This window comes from Cucurbita pepo, chromosome 1, assembly GCF_057944985.1.
Source record: "Cucurbita pepo subsp. pepo isolate OVF chromosome 1, ASM5794498v1, whole genome shotgun sequence".
NCBI lineage: Eukaryota > Viridiplantae > Streptophyta > Magnoliopsida > Cucurbitales > Cucurbitaceae > Cucurbita > Cucurbita pepo.
The window spans coordinates 19,780,782-19,805,320 of record NC_141798.1 but is presented as its reverse complement, the minus strand read 5'-3'; the positions used below and the strand labels follow the sequence as shown (position 1 = coordinate 19,805,320).

General features: G+C 36.2%; 4 protein-coding genes across 5 annotated transcripts; all 4 read left to right on the top strand.

The window, feature by feature from the left end:
• The first annotated feature begins 5,113 nt into the window (after positions 1-5,113).
• LOC111781186 (ABC transporter B family member 15) lies at positions 5,114-9,994 on the top strand. Of its 2 annotated transcripts, XM_023661652.2 has the most exons (7): positions 5,114-5,503; positions 5,604-5,658; positions 5,784-5,962; positions 6,067-6,524; positions 6,817-7,357; positions 7,421-8,320; positions 8,398-9,994. In XM_023661652.2, exons 1-7 carry the CDS (start codon positions 5,258-5,260, stop codon positions 9,763-9,765), a joined length of 3,747 nt encoding a protein of 1,248 aa, XP_023517420.2. In that variant the 5' UTR covers positions 5,114-5,257; the 3' UTR covers positions 9,766-9,994. The 2 variants fall into 2 exon arrangements, with proteins under 2 accessions (XP_023517420.2, XP_023517428.2); XM_023661660.2 differs by lacking the exon at positions 5,114-5,503 and having other exon boundaries at positions 5,773-5,962.
• A 3,712-nt stretch (positions 9,995-13,706) lies between these two features.
• Positions 13,707-15,179, top strand: LOC111781199 (metalloendoproteinase 3-MMP). Its single transcript, XM_023661671.2, has 2 exons — positions 13,707-14,354; positions 14,421-15,179. Exons 1-2 carry the CDS (start codon positions 13,835-13,837, stop codon positions 14,852-14,854), a joined length of 954 nt encoding a protein of 317 aa, XP_023517439.2. The 5' UTR covers positions 13,707-13,834; the 3' UTR covers positions 14,855-15,179.
• A 2,002-nt stretch (positions 15,180-17,181) lies between these two features.
• Positions 17,182-18,093, top strand: LOC111804152 (metalloendoproteinase 1-like). The gene has a single exon (XM_023688897.2). The coding sequence runs from the start codon at positions 17,182-17,184 to the stop codon at positions 18,091-18,093; it is 912 nt and encodes a 303-aa protein (XP_023544665.2).
• Positions 18,094-21,392: 3,299 nt separating this feature from the next.
• On the top strand, positions 21,393-22,232 carry LOC111803894 (metalloendoproteinase 1-like). The gene has a single exon (XM_023688543.2). The coding sequence runs from the start codon at positions 21,393-21,395 to the stop codon at positions 22,230-22,232; it is 840 nt and encodes a 279-aa protein (XP_023544311.2).
• Positions 22,233-24,539: the final 2,307 nt, after the last annotated feature.

Below are 24,539 nucleotides of genomic sequence, written 5' to 3'. Positions count from 1 at the left end.
CTCGACTTTTTTTTTTTTTTCAAGGACTTGGTTCAATGTTCTACATGTCAACATTTAAAATTCGGATTCGACAACGAATGAGACCTTAAGATCGCTCTCATTCGATTTGGTTTTGATTCGTTCATATACTATGCATTTACAACTCGAACGTTACATTAAACAAAATATATTAAAAGATTGAATTTCTCTTATCACTTTCAAAATTCTTTAATTTCCTTCTGAAATTGACTTTTTTTTGTTACTTTTAAACTGATTGTAGAATAATTATTTATTAATTTTACGTTTGGATAATGCACTTAATTTATAATTTATCCACGTATCAAATAATATAATTATTGGTCGGTTGGAAATAATTAATGTTTTTTTGTTTTGTTTAACGTAAAATTCGTCAACTCCTTGAATTAACAGCCCAAAATTAGAGATCCTAATATTTCTTGTATATATAATATGAAAGTTTTGGGATTAAAAAAAGCAGAATATATCGATGAGTTCAATTTTTGTACGCAAGATAAGAGATAAAGTATAAGCGGTTAAGCATTTAATGGTATAAAATTCAGTGCTTCATATACATGGACGGTGCTTGGCGTATGCAACGACGTCATTTTGCTTCATTTTTACAAGCAAGGATTTCTTTTTTTAATTTATTTAAAAAAACCATATTTTAGTTAATTTAATGCTAATATCACCTAATAATTACATGAATGAGTGATTATCGCTTATTTAAAAATATTGTGAGATCTGTTAATATTAAAAATTATTTATTAAGAGAAATTGTAGCATAAATAAAATGATTATGAATCACCATGTCAACATCATTTTTTAAATGATAAAAGATTAATTATTATTATTTTAATTAAAAATGTGGTTTTCTTCCCACCTTATGTCATACATGAGCCGTATATAATCTACATGAGCTAAAACAGCCCGCATGCACTATATTTGATAACATATATAATGTTGTTTGAAAATTATTTGTTCTCTTCGACGATAAAAACAAAAAAAAAAAAAAAAAAATCATTATATAATTTAAATATGGAAAATATATTTAATTTAATTAATATACGGTGTGGGCTTGGACAATTACAAATGGTATAACGGGTGGTGTGCCAGTGAGGACGCTAAACCTTCCAGAGAGGTGAATTGTGAGTTTCAAAATCATGAAACTAAAAGATCAAAATTGAGAGGTGAATTGTGAGTTTCAAAATCATGAAACTAAAAGATCAAAATGGATAATAGACTTGAACTGTTACATTTTTTTTTACTAAATGTCAACTTTGGTTGCAATACGTCACACGAGTCACGAAGTCTATTCGTCCAAGTGTCTCATGCATTGTGTTGCAACCAGCTACACGAGTCTGGGATGACATTACTCGACCTTATTTGACCAACCTCTACTGAAAAAGAAATAACATAAAAAATGAAATTAAAACTTTTAACCTAAAAGACACGTGGACAGTTGAAGTGGATTGACCTTTTCATAGGGTTAAATGCATAATTCATTTAAATTACTATGATTCTTGCAGGTTCCTTGACTACCAAGTTTAGTAAATGAAAGCTCTATCTGTTGTCCTTTTCACTTAAATGCCCTAATTTCAAGATTTTTTTATTCTAATTTATAGAATATTCCTTGGGGGTGGGAAAAGACATAAAACTCAGGGTAGTATCAACCCCAAGCTCACACACTCTTCTTTACATTCAATGCATGTTGAAGGGTATAAAAGTATTTTCATCGTGCACAATTTCCATTGCTTAAATGCTGTTTCCGAGGTCTCATTTTCTCTGTTAAACATTAAATTCATTTTCTTTTTTTTTGGAGCAAACATTAAATTCCTTTCAAACAGACGAATGATCTCACCTTGTCATTTTCGTTAAAATATTATTGTTTTTCAAAGTCTATTCTTTTAACCTTTAATATTTAAATTTAATTATATATTTTAAAATAGAAATTTAAATTATGGGTAATTTAAATTATAGGACCAAATACAAATCAATAGGCCTCAACTCAGATCGAATAAAGATTTATCCAAACTTAATGTGAGATTTGACTCAAATGAAAGAAGCAAAAATGCTCAAAGGTCAAAAGCTAAATCGAGGCCAACCAAACTAGATCTGAACCAACGAAACTGATTTGAGCACGTATGGGTTATGCATCTTGCACGCCCACAACCCAAATTTGACTCTCTAAATTAGTGGAAGGCCAAATCTCACTCTCTCTAAATTCAATCCGGAAGAGTCAAGGAAAACTCTAGTCATTTGCATATAAATATCTTATATAACTCTATTAGACTCATAAATCTCAAACTCATAAACTTGCTACACTTGAGCTTTCGAACTTAAGTATCAAAGTATATGTAATAATAAATATCAGATCGATGTGCAACTATTTTTGCTTTGTAGGCCACGGAATACAATTTCACTAATGATCATGTATAGATAAGATGCATTCGTTTACTTGAATTTGTACATCAACCTAGACTACGAGCAATGAATCTATCTCAACGCTAGCCCATTAGGTCTCTATAGTTTATACTAATAAATAATTAAAATAAAATAAAATAAAAGGAGAAAAAGGTACAGCATACCAACATATTTATCACCTGTGATATCAAATCAATTATTAAAAGTAGAGAAAAAAAAGGTGATCTAGCAATGTTTATTGTACTATTTTGGACTTTAATTCTCAGAAGATTTACTATAATAGGAAAAGGCTACAAATCTTTGTTTAGAAGATTTGCTACAATGGAAAAAGCCTAAAAATAGTATATATATATATATATTAATTATTAATATTAATTTGAATTAAGTTGTTTTATTTATTACACTAATTTCAATTTATTAACCTATTTTTTAAATATAATTATAAATATAAAGCTAATTATGATTTTAAATTTAATAATATATAAAATTATGTCTATTATCTTAAGTTTAAAATTAATTTTTAAGTGGGTTTAAACATATAGTACTTCTCTACGTACGACCCACACACATTATGTGGACTCCCTGGATAAATGTTACATATAAGTCAACTCTGGTATCCTAAAAGAATAGGTTGATAATTTAATCTTATAAATAATTTAAAGAAAATAATATTTTAGTTAATAATTTATTCCTTATTATTATGCCCTAAAGTGGCACGTTAATAATTTGACCATATAAATTATATTTAAAGAAAATACCATTTTAGTTAATAATTTATTCTGTATTATTATGCCCTAAAAAGTCTCACACATGACGAGCCCATAAAAGATTAAACTTTGGCATCGTTGATAGTGACAATAGGATAGGAATATTTTCCACACCAAAATTAATATTCTAAATCACTAATACGAAACTTTAGAGCATTATTCTTAATTATTATACGTATATATGAAAATTAAAAACATCAAAAAATAAAATAAAATAACGAACCGTCTTTTCCTTTGATCTTCTAATTTATTTGAAAGACGTTAAGTAAAGAGTGGTTGTTTTTCGTAGTTATTGATTGATTTACGAGAATATTCTCATATTTATTTGATAAATTTATTAATTATTTTTTTAAGATTATTCTCAAAATGTTAGGGTGTGATATTTAAATCTCATAATATAAACAAAAACAATTAAAATTACAATCGTCATTAGTGACGCTTCTAGGCCTTAATATGATGAAAGGTCAACCATGATCATGTCCTCTTATTTTATTATCACAGCTTCGTACCATTTTAATTATATAAAATATTTGTTTGTATTATTTTTTATAATTATAATAGAATTAGTCAACACTGGGCCTCGTGTCTATCTCTTTCTACTTCATAGTATTTTTATTATTAAAAAAAAAAAAGGAATTAGATACTTGTTATTGATGGAGTGTATAATATAATCTATTGATTTGAAGCTGTCTATTGAAAATATATTTAATTATTTATCCATTGATTAAATGGTTGGATTATAGAGTGCTCTAAAATAAGAGCTTATTGGATCACTTTTTATTTCCTATATGCTTATTTATGGACATTTTTCCTTTTTTTAAATAGATTATCACGTCTTTAATTGAGAAAAATACATTTGGAATAAATTTGAATATGAAAGGTCGTACGAGTTAGTTAAATACTATATATAAATTCAACGCTTCATACGTGTAAGTGGTATATGATCGGACTTCTACAACTTTAAAGATCATTAATTGAGAATTCGTGTCATCCATCGTTGTTGAAGGGAAGAAGTACTCCACCTGGGTCCTACTGTGGCAAATTGCTGATCGTGACAGGTGCTAGGAGAGACTGTTGGAGGGAAGAAAGAGTTAGTGACACGGATCAAACAAGCGATTGAGAGGATGGTAGAGAGATGAGAGGTAAACATTAGCGTTGGAGAGTATTTAACAATTGAGATTAAAAATAAAAATTATTCTTACCTAAAACTCGGGATATTATAGTGACATTATATGATACATCACAATCATATAAACGAAATAGTTATATCTATGCACACATATTTAACATAATCGCATGATTGACAGACCCCTAATACATGTCCCCTCTCGCGATCTTTAGTGGTATGAAGCACGATGACACGATCTCGAGATGGCATTACGTGAAGACAATCAATCATAAGAGGCCGTAGTGATTTAAATTTAAATTTAAATATTTATAGATATGCTTTTATATAATATATATATATATATATATATATATATATATATATATATATATATATATATATATATATATATATATATATATTATAGTGTAAGAACATATAGTGAAAATTCTTATCTTTTGAGTGAAAGAATATATTTCCTAACCCATTGAATGGCATAAAAACTTGTTGAATTGTATATTCTTATTTTTTCTTTAGAGATTTTGTGAAAAATAATTTTTTTTATATTTTGATCATTTTTCTATTTAAATCGTTCATAAGTGTGGATGTTTGTGGGGTCCGACTCTACCGATTAAATACATCTCTAAATATTTGTGGATTCTGACTCTGCAGCTTAAATAAATAAGCACTTTAAAAACATAGAAATGCAATTTAAAAAAAGAAAAAGAAAAAGAAAAAGAAAAAGAAAAAAAAGATTCACAAAGTGACAAACACAGGTCGAAGTCACTTATATATAGGGCCTTACTGGGCGTCCAGAAGTGTTCATAGCAAACAAACAAATCAAGGCTGTTGTGCAAGAAGCCACAAATTTTCCCACCGCTCCGCCGTGGGATTCTGCAGTTAAGTTTCCCGGACGTTGTTTCTGTTTGGATTCCGGGAAACAGCCGGAAAGTGAGAGGAAAAAATGGGGAAAGAAAACGGAGAATCGGAAGGAATTAGGAATAAGAAGAAAAGTAGGTGGGGGATGGCGTCAATTTTCATGCACGCCGACGCCGCCGACAAGTTTCTCATGACTTTGGGGTTCATCGGAGCCATTGGCGACGGCTTCACCACCCCTCTTGTTTTAATCGTCTCAAGCCGCCTTATGAACAACATCGGCGCTACCTCTTCAAATTCCCCGACGGAATCTTTTGTAACCAACGTCGATAAGGTGCGATTCTAAATTATTAATTTTTTTTTTCTTTTTTTTTTTTTTTTTAATTTTGAACAATGGATGATGGGATTTTCGATTTGATTTTCGTGGGCGACAGAATGCGGTGGCGCTCTTGTATGTGGCTTGTGGAGGCTTTGTGGCTTGTTTTCTCGGTGGGTTTTGAATTTCCGTTCTTGTTTGGTTATTTATTTATTTATTTATTTATTTATTTATTTATTTATTTATAATTTTATTATTATTATATAAAAAAAAATTAATTAATTTAGGGTATTTTTAGAGGGGTACTGCTGGACGAGAACCGGAGAGCGACAGGCGGCGAGAATGAGAGCACGGTATCTGAAAGCGGTTCTCCGGCAAGACGTTGGGTACTTCGATCTGCACGTGACCAGCACGTCGGAAGTAATCACCTCTGTTTCCAACGATAGCTTAGTGATTCAAGACGTTTTTAGTGAAAAGGTAAGCTTTTGTTTTTGTCCAGTTCTTGTCCTTTGGGATTTGCTTTTATTTTACTCAAATTCAAGTTATAATTTCGAGTAAATTTAATATTTTGATGTATTCAGATCCCAAATTTTCTGATGAACGCCGCCATGTTCGTCGGAAGCTACATCGCGGCGTTGTCCCTGTTTTGGAGGCTAGCGGTGGTGGGACTCCCCTTCGTGGTGCTGTTGGTGATCCCCGGCCTTCTCTACGGCAAAACGTTGATGGGTTTAGTGAGAAAAAGCATGGAAGGGTACAAGAAAGCTGGAACAGTTGCAGAGCAGGCGATTTCGTCGATCAGAACCGTGTACGCTTTCGTAGGAGAAGACAAGACCATAACGGAATATTCGTCGGCGTTAGAACAGTCGGTGAAGCTGGGAATCAAGCAGGGGTTTTCCAAAGGCTTGGCCATCGGAAGTAATGGGGTGTCGTTCGTAATTTGGTCGTTCATGTCTTGGTATGGAAGCCGAATGGTTATGTACCATGGCGCTCAAGGTGGGACAGTTTTTGCCGTTGGAGCTGCCATTTCTGTCGGAGGATTGTAAGTATCCATGTCCCAATAATTTCCCCATCAAGTGTTTTTTTTATCAATTTTTGTCCAGATAGAACATAATCGAATGACCCATTTTAAAAGTTTTTATTTTTTTAAAAAAAAATCTATTTTTTTTTTCTCTCTCTCTCTCTCTTACCTATTAAAAACAGTTGTAGCAGTCCTGAAATTCTTGTCTTTGTCCACTTAAATATATATGGTTTAATAATTTTTTAAAATTCATATTATATATGTTAGAATTATAGAGAATTAAGCTTGAATTAATGGAAACGGAAAATGACAGATCAATTGGTTCGGGTTTATCCAACATTAAGTACTTTTCGGAGGCATGTGCGGCCGGGGAGCGAATCATGGAGGTCATAAACCGGGTCCCCAAAATTGACTCCGCCGACATGGAAGGCCAGATCCTCCAAAATGTCTCCGGCGAGGTCCAGTTCCGAAACGTCCATTTCGCCTACCCTTCCCGCCCCGAAACCATAGTCCTCAAGGACCTGAACCTCACGATTCCGGCAGGACGCACCGTGGCGCTAGTCGGCGGCAGCGGATCCGGGAAGTCCACCGTCATCTCTGTGCTGCAGAGATTCTACGACCCAATTGCGGGATCAATCCTTCTCGATGGTGTGGCCATTGATAAGCTGCAATTGAAGTGGCTAAGGTCGCAAATGGGGCTGGTGAGCCAAGAGCCTGCGCTTTTTGCCACATCTATTAAAGAGAATATTCTTTTTGGGAAGGAGGATGCCACGATGGATGAGGTCGTGGAGGCTGCTAAAGCTTCCAATGCTCATAATTTCCTTTCCCAGTTTCCTCAAGGATATGATACACAGGTAATTTCTTATTTTGTTCTTGGATTCTATTTTCAATTTTTGAAATTGGGTCCGATTAAACAGGTGGGGGAAAGAGGCGTCCAAATGTCAGGAGGACAGAAACAGAGAATCGCCATTGCCAGAGCCATAATCAAGCGCCCACGAATCCTCCTTCTGGACGAAGCCACCAGCGCCTTAGACTCCGAATCAGAGCGCATTGTCCAACAAGCTCTGGACAAAGCCGCCGTTGGCCGCACCACCATCATAATCGCCCACCGCCTCTCCACCGTCCGCAATGCCGACCTCATTGCCGTCCTCCAAAACGGCCAAGTCATGGAAATCGGCTCTCACGACCACCTCATCCAAAACCCCACTGGCCTCTACACCTCCCTCGTCCATCTCCAACACAAATCTCCCCCCGAACCCACCGCTAACACCCACCACTCCACTTCCTCCTCCATTTCCCACATCGAAAAAATCAACACCAGCAGCAGCCGTCGCTCTAGCTTCTCCAATTCAGCCAGCTCCGACCGGTTCACCCTGGTTGAGGAAACCCCACCAACCATGACCAAAAAAGAAGAAGACCAACTCCCGGTTCCTTCTTTCCGGAGGCTGCTAGCTCTGAACCTACCCGAGTGGAAGCAGGCGTCCATGGGATGCGTGGGAGCGATGCTCTTCGGCGCTGTGCAGCCGCTGTATGCGTACGCAATGGGGACGATGGTTTCAGTGTATTTTTTGACAAGTCATGAAGAAATTAAGGAGAAGACAAGGATTTACGCGCTTATCTTTGTTGGGTTGGCGGTGTTTTCGCTTATGGTGAATATTACACAACACTACAACTTCGCATACATGGGGGAATATCTTACGAAGAGGGTCCGAGAGATGATGCTGTCTAAAATACTTACTTTTGAAATTGGGTGGTTCGATCAGGATGCGCATTCTAGCGGCACAATTTGCTCCAGACTCGCTAAAGATGCCAATGTGGTAAGCACATTATTCATTATCAAATCAAATCAATGACGATCCAATCCTCGTACTATAAAATTGTGTTGTTTGTGAAGGTACGATCCTTGGTGGGCGATAGAATGGCACTAATTGTACAAACAATCTCAGCAGTAACCATAGCATTCACGATGGGGCTCGTAATCGCCTGGAGGCTAGCACTTGTAATGATCGCAGTCCAACCCTTAGTCATAATGTGCTTCTACACAAGACGAGTCCTTCTTAAGAACATGTCCAACAAATCCATCAAAGCCCAAGAACAGAGTAGCAAGCTTGCTGCAGAGGCCGTCTCCAATCTCCGAACCATCACCGCCTTCTCCTCACAAGAACGCATCTTAAAAATGCTCGAGAACGCACAAGAAGGCCCCAGACGAGAAAGCATCAAGCAATCTTGGTATGCCGGAATCGGCCTCGGCTGCTCCCAAAGCCTCACTACTTGCTCCTGGGCCTTGGATTTCTGGTACGGCGGCAAGTTGATCGCTAAAGGCCAAACCACTGCCAAAGCTTTGTTTGAAACGTTCATGATTCTGATCAGCACAGGTCGCGTCATCGCCGACGCCGGCAGTATGACGTCAGATCTCGCCAAAGGGTCCGAGGCTGTCCGGTCGGTTTTCGACGTGTTGGATCGGTTTACGAAAATTGAACCGGACGACCCAGAAGGGTATAAACCCAATAAATTAACCGGCCGAATTGAAATCAATAGCGTCGATTTCGCTTACCCATCTCGAGCGGAAGTGATGATATTTCGTGGGTTTTCGATCGTACTCGAGGCCGGGAAATCGACGGCGTTGGTTGGGCAAAGCGGGTCGGGGAAATCCACCATAATCGGGTTAATCGAGCGATTCTACGACCCGATCAAAGGGACGGTGAGCATCGACGGTCGCGATTTAAAATCGTACCATCTGAGAACGCTGAGAAAACACATCGCGTTGGTAAGCCAAGAGCCGACACTATTCGCGGGAACAATAAGGGAAAACATCGTGTACGGAGTTTCAGAGGAGGTGGGGGAAACAGAGATAATCGAAGCAGCGAAGGCATCGAACGCACACGATTTCATCTCGGGGTTAAAGGACGGGTACGAGACGTGGTGCGGGGACAGGGGATTGCAGCTATCAGGGGGGCAAAAACAGAGGATTGCAATAGCGAGGGCAATATTGAAGAATCCGGCAGTGCTGCTGCTGGATGAGGCGACGAGCGCGCTGGATGGGCAGTCGGAGAAGGTGGTACAGGAGGCGCTGGAGAGGGTGATGGTGGGGCGGACGAGCGTGGTGGTGGCGCACAGACTGAGTACGATACAGAATTGCGATATGATAGCGGTGTTGGATAAAGGGACGGTGGTGGAGACAGGGACTCATTCGGCGTTGTTGGGGAAGGGAGAAAGTGGGGCTTATTATAGTTTGGTCAATTTGCAGAGGAGATCCCATTAAGATGGGGTTATTATAGTTTGTAGTCATGTTTGGTTGAGAGATGCTGATAATGGAGGCGGAGGGGGGGGCTTCCATAGGTAAATCATGTGAAGTTTTTCCTATATTCTTCTCTCCATTCCATTTCATTTCATTTGTGTCACTTAAGCCTGTTCTTAGTGTTTTGAGTCTTATAGATTAAAGAAATTAGGTATGTATAACAAGACTCATTTAGTATATATATTTATGAAAACTTGGTCTCATCTACCATTCATTACATTTTTTGAACTATCAAACTTATGGAGAATATAATATTTATCCATATCCAATTTTATCCACCCAAGAGTAAGTTCTCCCAATTCTCTCTATATTAATTTAATTGGTCTTTGCTTCTAACCACCGTTCATAATTGCTAATTAAGAGAATAATTATGGATTTATAAGTGAAAAATATAATATCAATTAGAATGAGACATTTTGGGAAAACTAAAAGAAAAAGCATCAGAACCTAACATCCTATTAGAGTCAAGTCAATAGAATACACAAACAATATCATGTTATTGCAGAGAATCGTGGTTTCTAACATGGTATCAGAGTCATGTCAATAGAATACTCAAGTGTCGAACACTTTGTTTGAGGGCTCAAGAAAAAAGGAGTTGAGCCTCAATTAAAGGGGATACTGTTCGAGGGCTACTTAGGCCTTAGGGAAGACTCTATACAAACAAATGATTGTTGAGAATTATTGAAAGGGAAGTCACACGTTGACTAATTAGTGGCTATTGTTTTGTTTTATTGCAAATTTTTTTCATAATTGGGTAAAATTCATGTTAATGATAAGATTGTCCACAAGTGGGGTGAGATGAAGAAGCCTACACCAACTTCGTCCCCAGTCTTTAATTCATTATCTATTCATATAAATGGAGAAATAATATCTATAAAAATCTCCAAACTTCATGGACTGTTCAACTTTCCTACTATTCAACCATTCGTTGTATGCAACGTATTTTTGAGACTTTTGGTGCAATTTTTTGGTACCTCTGGCCTGTTATCTCTAAACAGACATCAAAATAAGCTTGGAAAGTGGTGAACATGGAGACGCCCATCCTTTGGACAGTGTTGGAGGAGTCATAGCTCATGCCTTTTCTCCCACAGATGGACGTTTACATTTTGATGCCGTTGAGTCATGGGCTATTGGAGACTGTGGCGTTGCATGAGATTGGACACCTTATGGGCCCTCACCACCGCTCTGTGGAAGGGGGTATTATGTGGCCAACCATCATGGGAGGAACTACCAAGGGTTTGCATGCCGGCGACATTGCAGCCATTAAGGCTTTATACAATGCTCTACTTCTTGACTTCTCTTTAATTTGGAACCAAAGTGTATTAGAATTCATGTAACACTCAAGTCTTAGTTCTGGTAGATATATATATATTTTTTTTTCGAGCTTTTCTCGAAATTTTTAAAACGCGTCTGCTAGAGAGAAATTTTCACACCCTTGTAAACAATGTTTTGTTCTCCTACCAAACGGATGTTAGATCTCACAATCCACCCAGTTTGAAGTCAAACGTTCTCGTTGGCATTTGTTCCTCTCGCCAATCGATATAGGATCACATAATCTGCATTCAAATTTGTTGTATTTGTTATCTTTTTATCAAAAATTATAAATAATTAAATTTGGAATCAAATATAAATTTACACTCATCCCAAATTTAATTTGAAGTTGATAAATCCTCGATTAGAATGTCACATTTCTTTATTATGAAAATTCCCAAATAATTATACTTAATTTTGTTAAATTGAGATATGAAATTTGGGACAAAGTTAAATAAAATTTAAATACAAATGTTAGGCCCAAAGCCATTAAAGCTCAAGTTCAATGGTTGAGCCCAAAAGCCGTTACAGCCCAATTCATGTGTCCATCAAAATTTATCTCGATTTTAAAATTTTTAAAATTGAGTTCGAGAAGAAATGCTCCAAATATTAATTTTCTCAAATGAGTGAATTTATATAAAAAAAAAAAAAAAAAAAAAAAAAAAAAAATTTAAATATTTTATAGTGTAATCTTAAAAAATCAGTACCTCTACTCACCTATCTCTATACGAACGAATTTAATCGAATCATTTGTAACAACAAAATTATACTAATTATCTAAAAATTTTAATGCAATAAATAACTTGTTAATTAAAATAATAAAATAATAAAATATTAATTAAGAATGATATAGGTAGCAATGACACCTTGAATTATTCTAGTCGTCTATTTTTAATATTTAATATTTAATAATTATTTAATGAAACTATCACACGACTCAAGTGGATTGTTATAAGGAATGTTTGTTCTCATTTTCGATCCATGTGAGATCTCACAGTTGCTCCTAAGAAAAATTCTAAATTATTTACAAACGGAAAAAGGGGAACGAGATACAAAAGAATACAATTAATTGACACGTGAGACTGATGAAGATACGTAATGGACTAAGCTAAATATTAAATCACTGTGGTTTTGAAAATTAAAACCAAATTAAAACCAAATTAAAACCAAATTAACCTAACATTTTAAGAAAAATGAGGCATTTTCTAATATTATTATTTCATCTACCAAGTCTACGTCGTTTTCAAACATAAAGACCGCTAATTTGGAAGCACTTCATTATTTTCCAAATATATTTGAGACCTTTTTTTTTTCTCTTTTTGATATTTCTATTTTTTCTCCATATTCTAGAAATACATATTTCTCGTATAATCAATTTTCATTCATATTCTTTCCACATATATTTCTAAAATAAAACATGTTGGAATTACTCGTGTTGGACTATGATGATAGTCTTTACTTTTAGAAGTAAAGAATAAGTAACATGACCATGTCACACGAGAGGTAGGGGAATGTCTTGGCCATCTTTTAAGTAAGATGATCATATCGCAAAAAATGGAAGGGAATGTATGTGGATATTGTTACGAAGCCGACAAGTTTGAGCAGGAAGCTGTTATTGTTGGTTGTCCAAGAAAAGAGGACTAACAAAAAGAGAGAAAAAAAGGTTTAATTACTGTTACACCCACTCCTTGAAGCCTCAAATGATCATTAAGCTGACGTGGTTTTATGCAACATTTTTGAATTCTTAGCCTTTGTCGGCTTGGGTGCTTCAATATTTCCAGCCTAACTTTCTCCCCATTTGTTCTTCATATTTCAATTTTCTCCCACCTTTTCTCGTTATCCCCTGATTTCATTAATTAACTAACTAACCCTTTTCTTCCAACACAACTACTACACGTAGCCTCCAACCTTTTTTATTTCCATGGATAACTCAACCTCTAGTTAGTCTTTCAAATACGTTTCTCAATTATGTAACGGTTTAAGATTTAAATTAAGATTCATAATCTGAATTTGACACCTCCTGCATCTCTTAGAACATGGTTTCATTCAAAATTGACTCGTTAACAGATATTATCCGCTTTGACTCGTTGCGTATCGTTATCAGCCTAATAATTTTCAAATGCGTTAGGGAGAAATTTTCAGGCCCTTCTAATTTTATAATTTCTATATTATATAGAATATATAAATTCTATTATTTTGATAGATTCTATTTTAAGTAATCAATCATGATAAGTAGTTTCCTTAAATTCTAAAATATTGTTATTTTCTATTATTCCAATCAATTATAAAGATTCGAGAAAATAAAAAATAAAAACTAAGTGGACCTAACCTGTTGAATCATAACTATATTCACTATTATGATATTCAAATTCGATAAAGATTGATGTGGTATATCACAATCCACCTCTTGGGAGCCCCAACATCCTCCCTGTAACACCGCTTGATGTCTGGCTCTGATACCATTGTAACTGCCCAAACTCATCGCTAGCAAATATTGTCTGCTTTGACCGGTTACGTATCGTTATCAACATCACGATTTTAAAACGCGTCTACTGGAGAGAAGTTTTCACACTCTTTCTATAATCATAACGTCTTCTCTTCGATTAGTCCCACAATCTCTTTCTTTGTTGAAAAAGTATAAATAAGGCCACAACTTTCCTTGAGCCACCACCAAACTTGTAATAACCATTACACCCAACACTACTTTGAAGAGAAGTGAGATATGGCACTGGGAGGATTATCATTCTTCACTTTCACTCTTCTCCTTCTTACCCTCTTCCCTTTAACATCATCTTCTCCACCAAACTCTGTGCATTCCCACTCAAAACAGCCATCACAATTGATGTTTCTGAATCGCCTTCATGGATCCCACAAAGGTGACAAAGGGGAAGCCATCCATCAGCTGAAGAAATACCTTCGACATTTCGGCTACTTGAGCGATGTTCAAATTCATTCCGAAACAATCGACGATGACTTCGACGAATTGTTAGAGTCGGCCGTTAAAACGTACCAAAAGAATTTCAATCTCAAAGTCACCGGAGCTCTAGATGCCGTGACGCTAGCTCAAATGTCGAAGCCTCGATGCGGGGTTGCCGATATCATCCATGGCAATACTTGGATGAGATCAAGCAAGAAAAGATATCAACATGGACATGGAAGAGGCCTTTTTCATACAGTTTCTCACTTTGCTTTTTTTGAAGGAAACCCTAAATGGCCTGCTTCAAAATCTCACCTCACTTATGGTAAACTTAAATCTTTCACTTTCTAATAATCAACTTAGAACTCAACTAATAAATTATTCTTATTAGGGTTCCTCCCCGAAACTCCACCGGAAACGGCAAGTCCGATCGCTCGAGCTTTTGCGACATGGGCGGCGAATTCTCACTTCACCTTCTCACAAGCTTTGAGCAACCAAACTGCTGACATCAAAATAGGATTTGAAACTGGAGATCATGGAGATGGCTATCCGTTCGACGGCGTTGGAGGAGTGATAGCCCATGCGTTTTCGCCGCCGGATGGTCGATTTCATCTCGACGCGGACGAGTCTTGGGCAGCCGGGGTGGTTTCGGGTTCGTTCGATTTGGAGACGGTGGCATTGCATGAGATCGGACATCTTCTTGGGCTTCAACACAGCTCCATTGAAGGGGCTATCATGTGGCCATCAGTCCCGGAAGGAGATTCCAAGGGTTTGCATGCCGATGATATTGCAGGCATTAAAGCTTTATATAACAACACTCTTTGAAGTATGGGTTAGGAAAAGCTCTATACTCTTTGTTCGTGGGCTCGAGAGAATGAGTCGAGATTCGATTAAGGGGAGGCTATCCAAGATCTCTATGGACCGAACTGTCTCACGACGTTCATAGCCTAGCAAAAATCTTAAGAAAAGCTCTACGATGTATTTTGTTCGGATTCAAAATTTGAATGATTAATTTTAAATAGTGTATCATAATATTCAAAGTTTAGGAGGGGGCGTGGGAAGATGGTGGACATGTAGGTCCAACGCTCTAGAAGTTATGATTCAAGGGAGACAGTGGAAAAGCTTTCATGAAAGACAATGCCATTATTCACATGTTTCTCTTTATGGCTTCAAAATAACTTTTTTTCTTTGTTTACTTTCAAAGCAATGACTGACATGACATACATTTCACATATGTTTTTTTTTTTTCTTTTTTTTTTTTCAAGTAACATACTTTTTATTTTTGTGTTAATATTTGATGCTCGAGATTCAAATTAAAGTTCAACAATTTGGATCCAACATTTTATCGGATGTAATTTTGGTCCATTTATATATTATTATTTTGCATTAATATTTAAAAATAATAATAAATGCCTAAACTTTTGATTTTATTTAATAAATTCATATGAAAAAAATATATCAAATAGTTCATTGAGTATGACACTAAGTAAATGAGGTGTACGTGAATGAATTAAGAAATGAAAGTCATCTTAAGGTTACGTTGACTAAAAAAAGCTTTAAGAAAATTAAAATTACTATCAATACCAATTAGGTATAAATTTCATTTTGGTGGCTCAATCATAGGAATTTTGTGGTTGAACATGCTTTATTTAGTGCAATTTCGTGATATACCACGCCGATTAGAGAGGGGAATGAGTGAGCGAGAACACTGAGCCTCGAAGGGGGGTGGATTGTGAGATTTCACATCAGTTGGAAAGAGAATGAAACATTCCTTATAAGGGTATGGAAACCTTTCCTTAGCAGACTCGTTTTAAAACAGTGAGGCTGACAGCGATATCTAATGCGTCAAAAAGGACAATATTTGCTGACGGTAGAATTGGACTATTACAAATGATATTAGAGTCCGTCACCAGACCATGTGAGGCGTTGGTTGGAGTAGGGTTAAAACGGACAATATCTACTAACGGTGGAGATAGGTAACCTCCTAAAAGTTTTCTTGGGATGATGTAAGTGAGAACAAAGTATACTGGAATGAGTCTTATTCACTCTTTAAAATTAGGAGTAAGTAACGTGACTATGTCGCAGGAGATGGAAGGAAATGTCGGACCATCGAGTACTGACAATGTTTTTTTTTTTTTTTTTTTTTTTTTTTTTTTTTTTTTAAAGAATTTATGAAGCTAACCTATGCGAGGGGAGAAGTTCCCATTTTTGAGAGAGCCCTGAAAAGATGTATGGAGACATTATTTAGTGGTGTGTCCTACGATGGAGTAGTCCAAGAAACATGTCTGTCACGCTCAACTCAAATGAGTCCTGTAAATTTAGGACACACATCTTCCCGTACTTCATTAGTAAGGCTAAGGCCAGTGAGTAGTAACTCAACTTTTGCAAACCCTAGTGGTCTGTGGGCGGTGAGGAGGACACACCTCTGCCACACACAAAACAAAAAAAAAAAAAAAAAAAAAAAAACAATTACAATCCGAATAATTTGGTTAGTTCTAAAAAAATTTCAACTCGACCTAGAGATCTCACATCAATTGGAGAGAAGAATAAGTCTCAGCGACGACGCTAACTCCAAAGTAGGGTGGATTGTGAGATCCCACGTTGAATAAAGAGGGGAACAAAACATTTTTTTTACAAGGGTGTGAAAACTTCTACTAGTAGGACGTTTTAAAATTTTTTGAGAAGAAGTCCGAAAGGAAAAAATACAAAGAGGATAATATGAGATAGGTATGAACCTGTGGTTTGAAAAAAACAATATTTGCTAGCGGTGAGGGTGGACTTAGAGTCCAAAAAGAATAATATCTCGTGGGCTTGGGGTACAAAGAAAACCATATTTGTTTGGACTTGGACTTGGACTTGAGTTTGGGCTTAGCCGGTTATCGTTTTTGTTCTCATCATATACATTAAATGATAACGATATCATACTAAAAATGAGTATAAATTATATCCATATCTGTCTTATTTATATATCATGAAATCATCCAACATGACAATGCCAGGCTTTCAAATTATTTAATTTTGATGTAGGCATATATAGTAACTCAACCTTAGTTTTGTTTTGGTCCTCATGCAATTTTCTTTTAAGAGGGCCCCCAACTCCAACCCATATTCATCACACACCCATCTTAGTTTGTCTCGATCTTGTCGTGAACATGGATTTGAAATCATGTCTCCAAGTGATGTTCATACTTGTCGCCGCCATAGCACCCCACGCCATCATGGCGCGCCATCTTCACACCCACAAGTTGCCCTCGTCTATATTTCCCCAACATCTCGTAGGAAGTGGGAAGGGCCACAACATAGAAGGAATCCACCACGTCAGAGCCTTCCTCCAACGTTATGGTTACTTGAGCACAAATGTGGATACCAAAGGCAACGCCTTTGATGACAACTTGGAATTCGCCCTTAAATCATACCAAAAATTCTTCAACCTCAACGTGAGTGGCATTTTGGATGCGGAGACTTTGCACCTAATGTCGCAGCCTCGATGTGGAGTTCCCGACGTGTTCATCAACGAGACGGGTGGGGGCGGAGACGGGGACTGGGATCACTCCATAGGAATTGATTACACATTTTTCCGTGAGTCGAAACCGAAATGGCGGGCGTCCAAATACAATCTGAAATACGCATTTGTTGGGAATTTTCCAGAACAGTACAAGGCTACAGTGCGTGAAGCCACCAACACATGGAGTTCAGTGACTGGATTTACATTCACGGAAGGTAGTGCGGACAACACAGATGTTAAAATAAGCTTCGAAGTAGGAGACCATGGAGATGGGTATCCTTTCGAGGAGGGAAGTGGAGTATTGGCGCATGCTTTTGCGCCTGAAGATGGGAGACTTCACTTCAATACGCGGCAGGCTTGGGCGGATGGAGCTTATCCTTACAAGTATGATGTGGGGACTGTGGCGTTGCATGAGCTTGGACATGTTCTTGGGCTGGGCCACAGCGCCTTTAGATACGCTGTGATGTGGCCATATACACCTCCTAATTTTGTGACGGGCATAGACAACGACGATGTTAATGGAATCATGGCTTTGTATAATGGATTTAAGGATGCCTAGCACAACAGTTTGAAGATTCGCTTGTTACTTGTGTTAGCTTTTAACACAATTGGAAGAAGCTGCTATGCTATCTCATTTTGTAATTCTACAGAAATAAAGCTTAATAATTATGATTATGACTGTTGGATGATAAAAGTCCCACATCGGCTAGTTTAGGGAATGATCATACCATTGTGGAGAGTCGTATTCATCTAACAATGAGGAATGAGATATCGAAAATATTATGCTCATCTTATTGAAGAGATTGTTCATTTTGTTATGATGCAAATATTGACTTTTACTTTTTATACTTATCAACATTTCTCTTAGTTTATACTTAGCTTGGATATGTCATCCGGTGGTTTGTAGGCATGGGCCAGCTCTCTCCCAGGGCCGACGAACGTGGTACCATCACCATGGTCATGTCCTTTCAGACTAGGTGAGATTGGATCATCGTGCATTGGTGGGGACTTGTAGAGATTGGTGGGGACTTGTAGAGATGGGGTGATGAGGGAGGAGCATGTTCCTATCTCCTATTTCAATTCTATTATCCCCAAATTTTTTATTTATTTTTGCAAGATTGATAGGAGATTCTCCATCAAAATGGGGTTTCCCCTCAGGGATTGCTATAGTGGGGTCAGAGGTGGAGACAAAGAATCCTTGTCCTCGTCCTCGTCTAGCTAATAGAAAGAAATATTTCTCTCATTCTTCCTTTATTCCTCGTTTAAACATAAATTCTCCACTCTATTTAAGGTGGACGTTGCAGGTTAAATAAACATATTACTTATATTATATATTTTACGATTTCACATTTTACTTTTTATTAAATATCAAAATTTGAATAATTTGAGTTAACCCAACCTACATTTGACATATGTTTTTGTCAAGTAACATATTTTTTATTTTATTTTTGTGTTTATATTTGATACTCAAAATTTAAATTAAACTTCTTGGACCTAATATTTATCATGTGATAGTGCAATAAATTCTTGGTTCATTTATATATTATTTTTTTATTTGAATGTGATAGTGCAATAAATTCTTAATTATTTTTTTAAAAAGATAATAAATGGACAGACTTTTGATTTCATTTAATAAGTTGATTTGAAAAATATATATAAATTAGTTCATTGGGCCTCGAGCAAAGGAGATGTATATGAATGAATCGAGACTACGTCCTAGTGAAAACTAGGTTGAGGATAGGTTGATTAAGAAAAGTTTTAAAAAATTAAAGTTTCTACGGATACCAATTAGGTGCACATTTTATTTTAGTGGCTCAATCATAGTAACCATAGGGGTGTACATGGTCAGGGTAGAGAGATTTTTTTTTACCCAACCCAAAAGTTCTGATTGGATTGATAATCCAACCCAATCCCAAAAATTTTCACAACCCAATCTTTTATTTTCCAGTTGGGTTGTCTAAATGTTAAAAAAAAATTATTTATCCACCATTTATGATTATTTGGATATAGATAAAATATAATTAAAAGTTCACACATCAATCATTTATTATTCACACAAAAAAATTCAAGAACCAAGAGGAAAAATAATAGTTCAACGTTGTCATAAAACTAAAAACAATAGGTTGGAGTAAGAAAAATACAAGATAGATCATGAAATTAAAAAAAAAAAATAGTTTAAAGATAATATATATATATATATATAACAAAAATAAAAAATAATAATAAAAATATTACTAATTTTCTATCGATCCAATTTTGTAGCTAGCTTGTTCTAAAATAATTAAAAATTCTGTCACTCGTACTACATATAAAAATAATTAGTTTAAAGATATTATATATATAACAAAAAATAAAAAAAATAATAAAAATATTACTAATTTTCTATCGATCCAATTTTGTATCGAGCTTGTTCTAAAATAATTAAGAATTTTGTCACTCATACTACATATTGATCTAGGAGCTATAGTAGACACTAAAACGCTCAAAATATTTTGGACAACTAGCTTGTTCTAAAATAATTAAGAATTCTCTCCCTCATACTACATATTGATCCATGAGCTATTAAATTTATTTACTAATTTTCTATCGATCCAATTAAAATGATAGATGGAAAGTAAAAATTATTCAAATAGATGTATAATCTATGAACATTGAAATTAAACAAAATAATAACAAAAATTAATGTATTTGATAGATGTGAATTGAGGTGTGAGTAGTTTAGGTTAGAACGAGGTACCACTCTGGCAAACCTACCATTATGGTTAACTTCTTACTATATTATATATAATTTTATTTGGCTCGGGTCAACTCGAGGGTTTTATCCCATGAACCCGAAATCGAACCGAACCAGTTCGAGTTTAGAAAAATGAACCCAATCCAACCCAACCCAACCCAACCGAAATCGAACGGAGCCAGTTTGGGTTTAAAAAAAAGATTATGATTGGATTAGGTTAGGTTCATTATTTGACAAGTGTTGTTTGAATTGAAACAATTACACTCTCAATAATTTGGTTAATTCTAAAAAAATTTCAACCCGACTGTGAGATCTCACATCAATTAGAGAGAAACGAGTGTCAGCTAAGACGCTGACTTTGAGGGGGTGAATTGTGAGATCCCACGTCGATTGAATACGAGAACCAAACATTTTTTACAAAGGTATGAAAATCTCTCTCTAATAGACATGTTTTAAAAACTTTGAGAGAAAGTCGGTAAAAGAAAACTCAAAGAAGACAATATCTACTAGCGATGGACTTGAGGTTCAAAGAGGACAATATCTATTAGCGGTGGGCTTGAGGTCGCCAAGAGGACAATATCTACTAGCGGTAGGTTTAGGGTAAGGTCAAAAAAATGACAATATTTACTAGAGCTGGACTTGGGTTTAGAAAACAATATCTATTAGTGGTCGGTTTGCGGTTTAGAGAGGACAATATTTACTAGGTGGGCTTAGGGTGCTACCGTTTTTGTTCTCACCATACACAAAAATAATATTGATATCATCCCAAAAATGAGTATAAAAAAATTCCATTAAGGATGATGGAAGAACTTTTCTCTCTATCTATGAATTTATGTCCACAAGATCTTAGACATAATTATAGGATCACTAAATCTTATCGAACATAGAATCACAAGACAATGCCAGGCTTTCAAATTATTTAATTTTGATATATGCATATAGTAACTCAACCTTAGCTTTGTTTTTGTCCTTCATGCAATTTTCTTTCAAAAGGGCTCCCAACTCCAACCCATATTCATCACACACCCATCTCAATTTGTCTCTATCTTGTCGTGAACATGGATTTGACATCATGTCTCCAACTGATGTTCATACTTGTCGCCGCCATAGCACCCCACGCCATCATGGCGCGCCATCTTCACACCCACAAGTTGTCCTCGTCTATATTTCCCCAACATCTCGTAGGAAGTGGGAAGGGCCACAACATAGAAGGAATCCACAACGTCAGAGCCTTCCTCCAACGTTATGGTTACTTGAGCACAAATGTGGATACCAAAGGCAACGCCTTTGATGACAACTTGGAATTCGCCCTTAAATCATACCAAAAATTCTTCAACCTCAACGTGAGTGGCATTTTGGATGCGGAGACTTTGCACCTAATGTCGCAGCCTCGATGTGGAGTTCCCGACGTGTTCATCAACGAGACGAGCGGGGACGGGGACAAGGATCATTCCATAGGACTTGATTACACATTTTTCCATGAGTGGAAACCGAAATGGCGGGCGTCCAAATACAATCTGAAATACGCATTTGTTGGTAATTTTCCAGAACAGTACAAGGGTACCGTGCGTGAAGCCACCAACACATGGAGTTCAGTGACTGGATTTACATTCACGGAAGGTAGTGCGGACAACACAGATGTTAAAATAAGCTTCGAAGTAGGAGATCATGGAGATGGGTATCCTTTCGAGGAGGGAAGTGGAGTATTGGCGCATGCTTTTGCGCCTGAAGATGGTAGACTACACTACAATGCGCAGGAGGCTTGGGCGGATGGAGCTTATCCTGATAAGTATGATGTGGGGACTGTGGCATTGCATGAGCTTGGACATGTTCTTGGGCTGGGCCACAGCGCCTTTAGATACGCTGTGATGTGGCCAATAACACCTCCTAATTTTGTGACGGGCCTAGACAACGACGATGTTAATGGAATCATGGCTTTGTACAATGGATTTGAGGAAGCCTAGCACTACCGTTTGAAGATTTGTTTATTCCTTGTGTTAGCTTTTAACACAATTGGAAGAAGCTGCTATGCTATCTCATTTTGTAATTCTACAGAAATAAAGCTTAATAATTATATGGAATGGGACATTGGAAATATTATGTTCAATCTTGTTGAAGAGATTGTTCATTTTGTTATGATGCAAATATTGTCTTTTACTTAGCTTGGACATGTCGTCAGGTGGTTTGTTGGCATGGGCCAGCTCTCTCCCAGGGCGGACGAACAGGGTACCATCACCATGGTCATGTTCTTTGAAACTTATTGTGAGATCGGATCGTGCATTGATGGGGACTTGTAGAGATGGGGTGAGGAGGGGAGGAGCCTGTCCCGATCTCCTATTTCAATTCTATTAACTCCAAATTTTCTATTTATTTTTGCAAGATTGATGGGATTCTCCATCAAGATGGGGTTTCTCGTCTGGATTGCAAGAGATTTAGTGGGGTCGGAGGTGGGGACAAAGATGGGGACAGAGAATCTTTGTTCCTGTCCTCGTCCTCATCTGGCTAATAGAAAGAAATATATCTCTCCTTACTTTTATCCTTTAAACATAAATTCTTCACTCTATTTAAGGTGGACGTCCCACGTTAAATAAACATATTATTTTTATTATATATTTTACGAATTCACATTTTATCTTTATTAAATATAAAAATTTGAATAACTTAATAAACTCCACCTAAAAAATTTATAATTAGATTAGGTCAAGTAACTTGACGTACATTTCGCATATGTTTTTTTTTCAAGTAACATAATTTTTATTTTTGTATTAACATATGATGCTCGGAATTTAAATTAAAGTTTTGTAATTTGAGCTCAACATTTATCGGAGATATTTTTTCATTTATATATTATGTTTTTTTATTGGAACGTAACAATGCAATAAATTCTTAATATCTAAAAAAATTAATAAATGCCTAGACTTTTGATTATATTTAATAAGTTCATTTAAAAAAAATATATCAAATAGTTCATTGAGTGTGACACTCAAGTAAAGGAGATGTACATGAATGAATTGAGACTACATCCGAATGAAAGCGATGGTAAAGATAGGTTGACTAAGAAAAACTTAAAAAAATTAAAGTTTCTACCAATACCAATTAGGTGCACATTTTATTTTAGTGGCTCAATCACAAGAACTTTGTGGTTAAATATGCTTTATTTAGTACAATTATCTGAGATCCATATCCATCGTAGAGGGAAACGAGTGTTAGCGAGAATGCTTGGCCCCGAAGGGGATAGATTGTGAGATTTCACATCGATTAGAAAGATAATAAAACATTCTTTATAAGGGAGTGGAAACCTCTCCTTAGCATACTGGTTTTAAAACAATGAGGCTGGCAGCGATACATAACGGGCCAAAATGGGTAATATTTGCTAAGGGTAGACTTTGGCTATTACAAATGGTATGAGAGCCAGTCACCTCACGATGTGAGCATTGCTTGGAGTAGGGTTAAAGAGGACAATATCTACTAGCAATGAGTTTAAGGTCTAAGAAGACAATATGTACTAGCTATGTGCTTAGAGTCTAAAAAGACAATATTTATTAACGGTGGACTCAGAATTGTTTCAATTTTTGTTCTCACCATACCAAGAAAGCACGTAGGAAAAGCATCCATTGAGAATGAAGAAAGAACATTTCTCTCTATGTATGAATTTATGTCTACAAGATCCTCGATTTAATTATAGTATCATTTCATGGACAATGACACCATTCAAATTATTTAATTTATTTCTCCTCAAATAAATAAGCTTATTAGTTATGGGATATTGGAAATATTATACTTATCTTGTTGAAGAGATTGTCCATTTTGTTATTGATGCAAATATTGTTTTGTTACTTTTTATACATCATTTCCTACTCACGTTTCTCTCGTTTATATTTAGCTTGGACATGTCGTCCGGTGGTTCGTAGGCATGGGTCAGCTCTCTCCTAAGGGCCGACAAACGGGGTACCATCACCATGGTCATGTCCTTCAAAACTTATTGTGAGATCGGATCGTGTATTGATGGGGACATGTAGAGATGTCTATGGGATGGGGAGAGGAAGGACAGGGAGTCCATGTCCCTATCTCGTATTTTAATTTTCATTACCGCAAAATTTTCTATTTATTTTTGCAGAATCAATAAAGATTGAGTTTCCCGTCACGGATTGGTAGAGATTTAGGGGGGTCGGAGGAGGGGACAAAGATGGAGATAGAGAATCCTTGTCCCTGTTTAGCTAATAGAAATAAATATCTGTTTCCTTTTACTTCATTCCCGATTTAAATATGAA

Excerpts from the sequence above, each read along its gene's own strand:
- LOC111781186 (XM_023661652.2), top strand. The coding sequence starts at position 5,258 with ATGGGGAAAGAAAACGGAGAATCGGAAGGAATTAGGAATAAGAAGAAA. Across the intron at positions 7,358-7,420 it reads CTCAAGGATATGATACACAG|GTGGGGGAAAGAGGCGTCCA; the intron begins GTAATTTCTTAT and ends CCGATTAAACAG. Across the intron at positions 8,321-8,397 it reads TCGCTAAAGATGCCAATGTG|GTACGATCCTTGGTGGGCGA; the intron begins GTAAGCACATTA and ends TTGTTTGTGAAG.
- LOC111781199 (XM_023661671.2), top strand. The coding sequence starts at position 13,835 with ATGGCACTGGGAGGATTATCATTCTTCACTTTCACTCTTCTCCTTCTT. Across the intron at positions 14,355-14,420 it reads AAAATCTCACCTCACTTATG|GGTTCCTCCCCGAAACTCCA; the intron begins GTAAACTTAAAT and ends TATTCTTATTAG.
- LOC111804152 (XM_023688897.2), top strand. The coding sequence starts at position 17,182 with ATGGATTTGAAATCATGTCTCCAAGTGATGTTCATACTTGTCGCCGCC.
- LOC111803894 (XM_023688543.2), top strand. The coding sequence starts at position 21,393 with ATGGCGCGCCATCTTCACACCCACAAGTTGTCCTCGTCTATATTTCCC.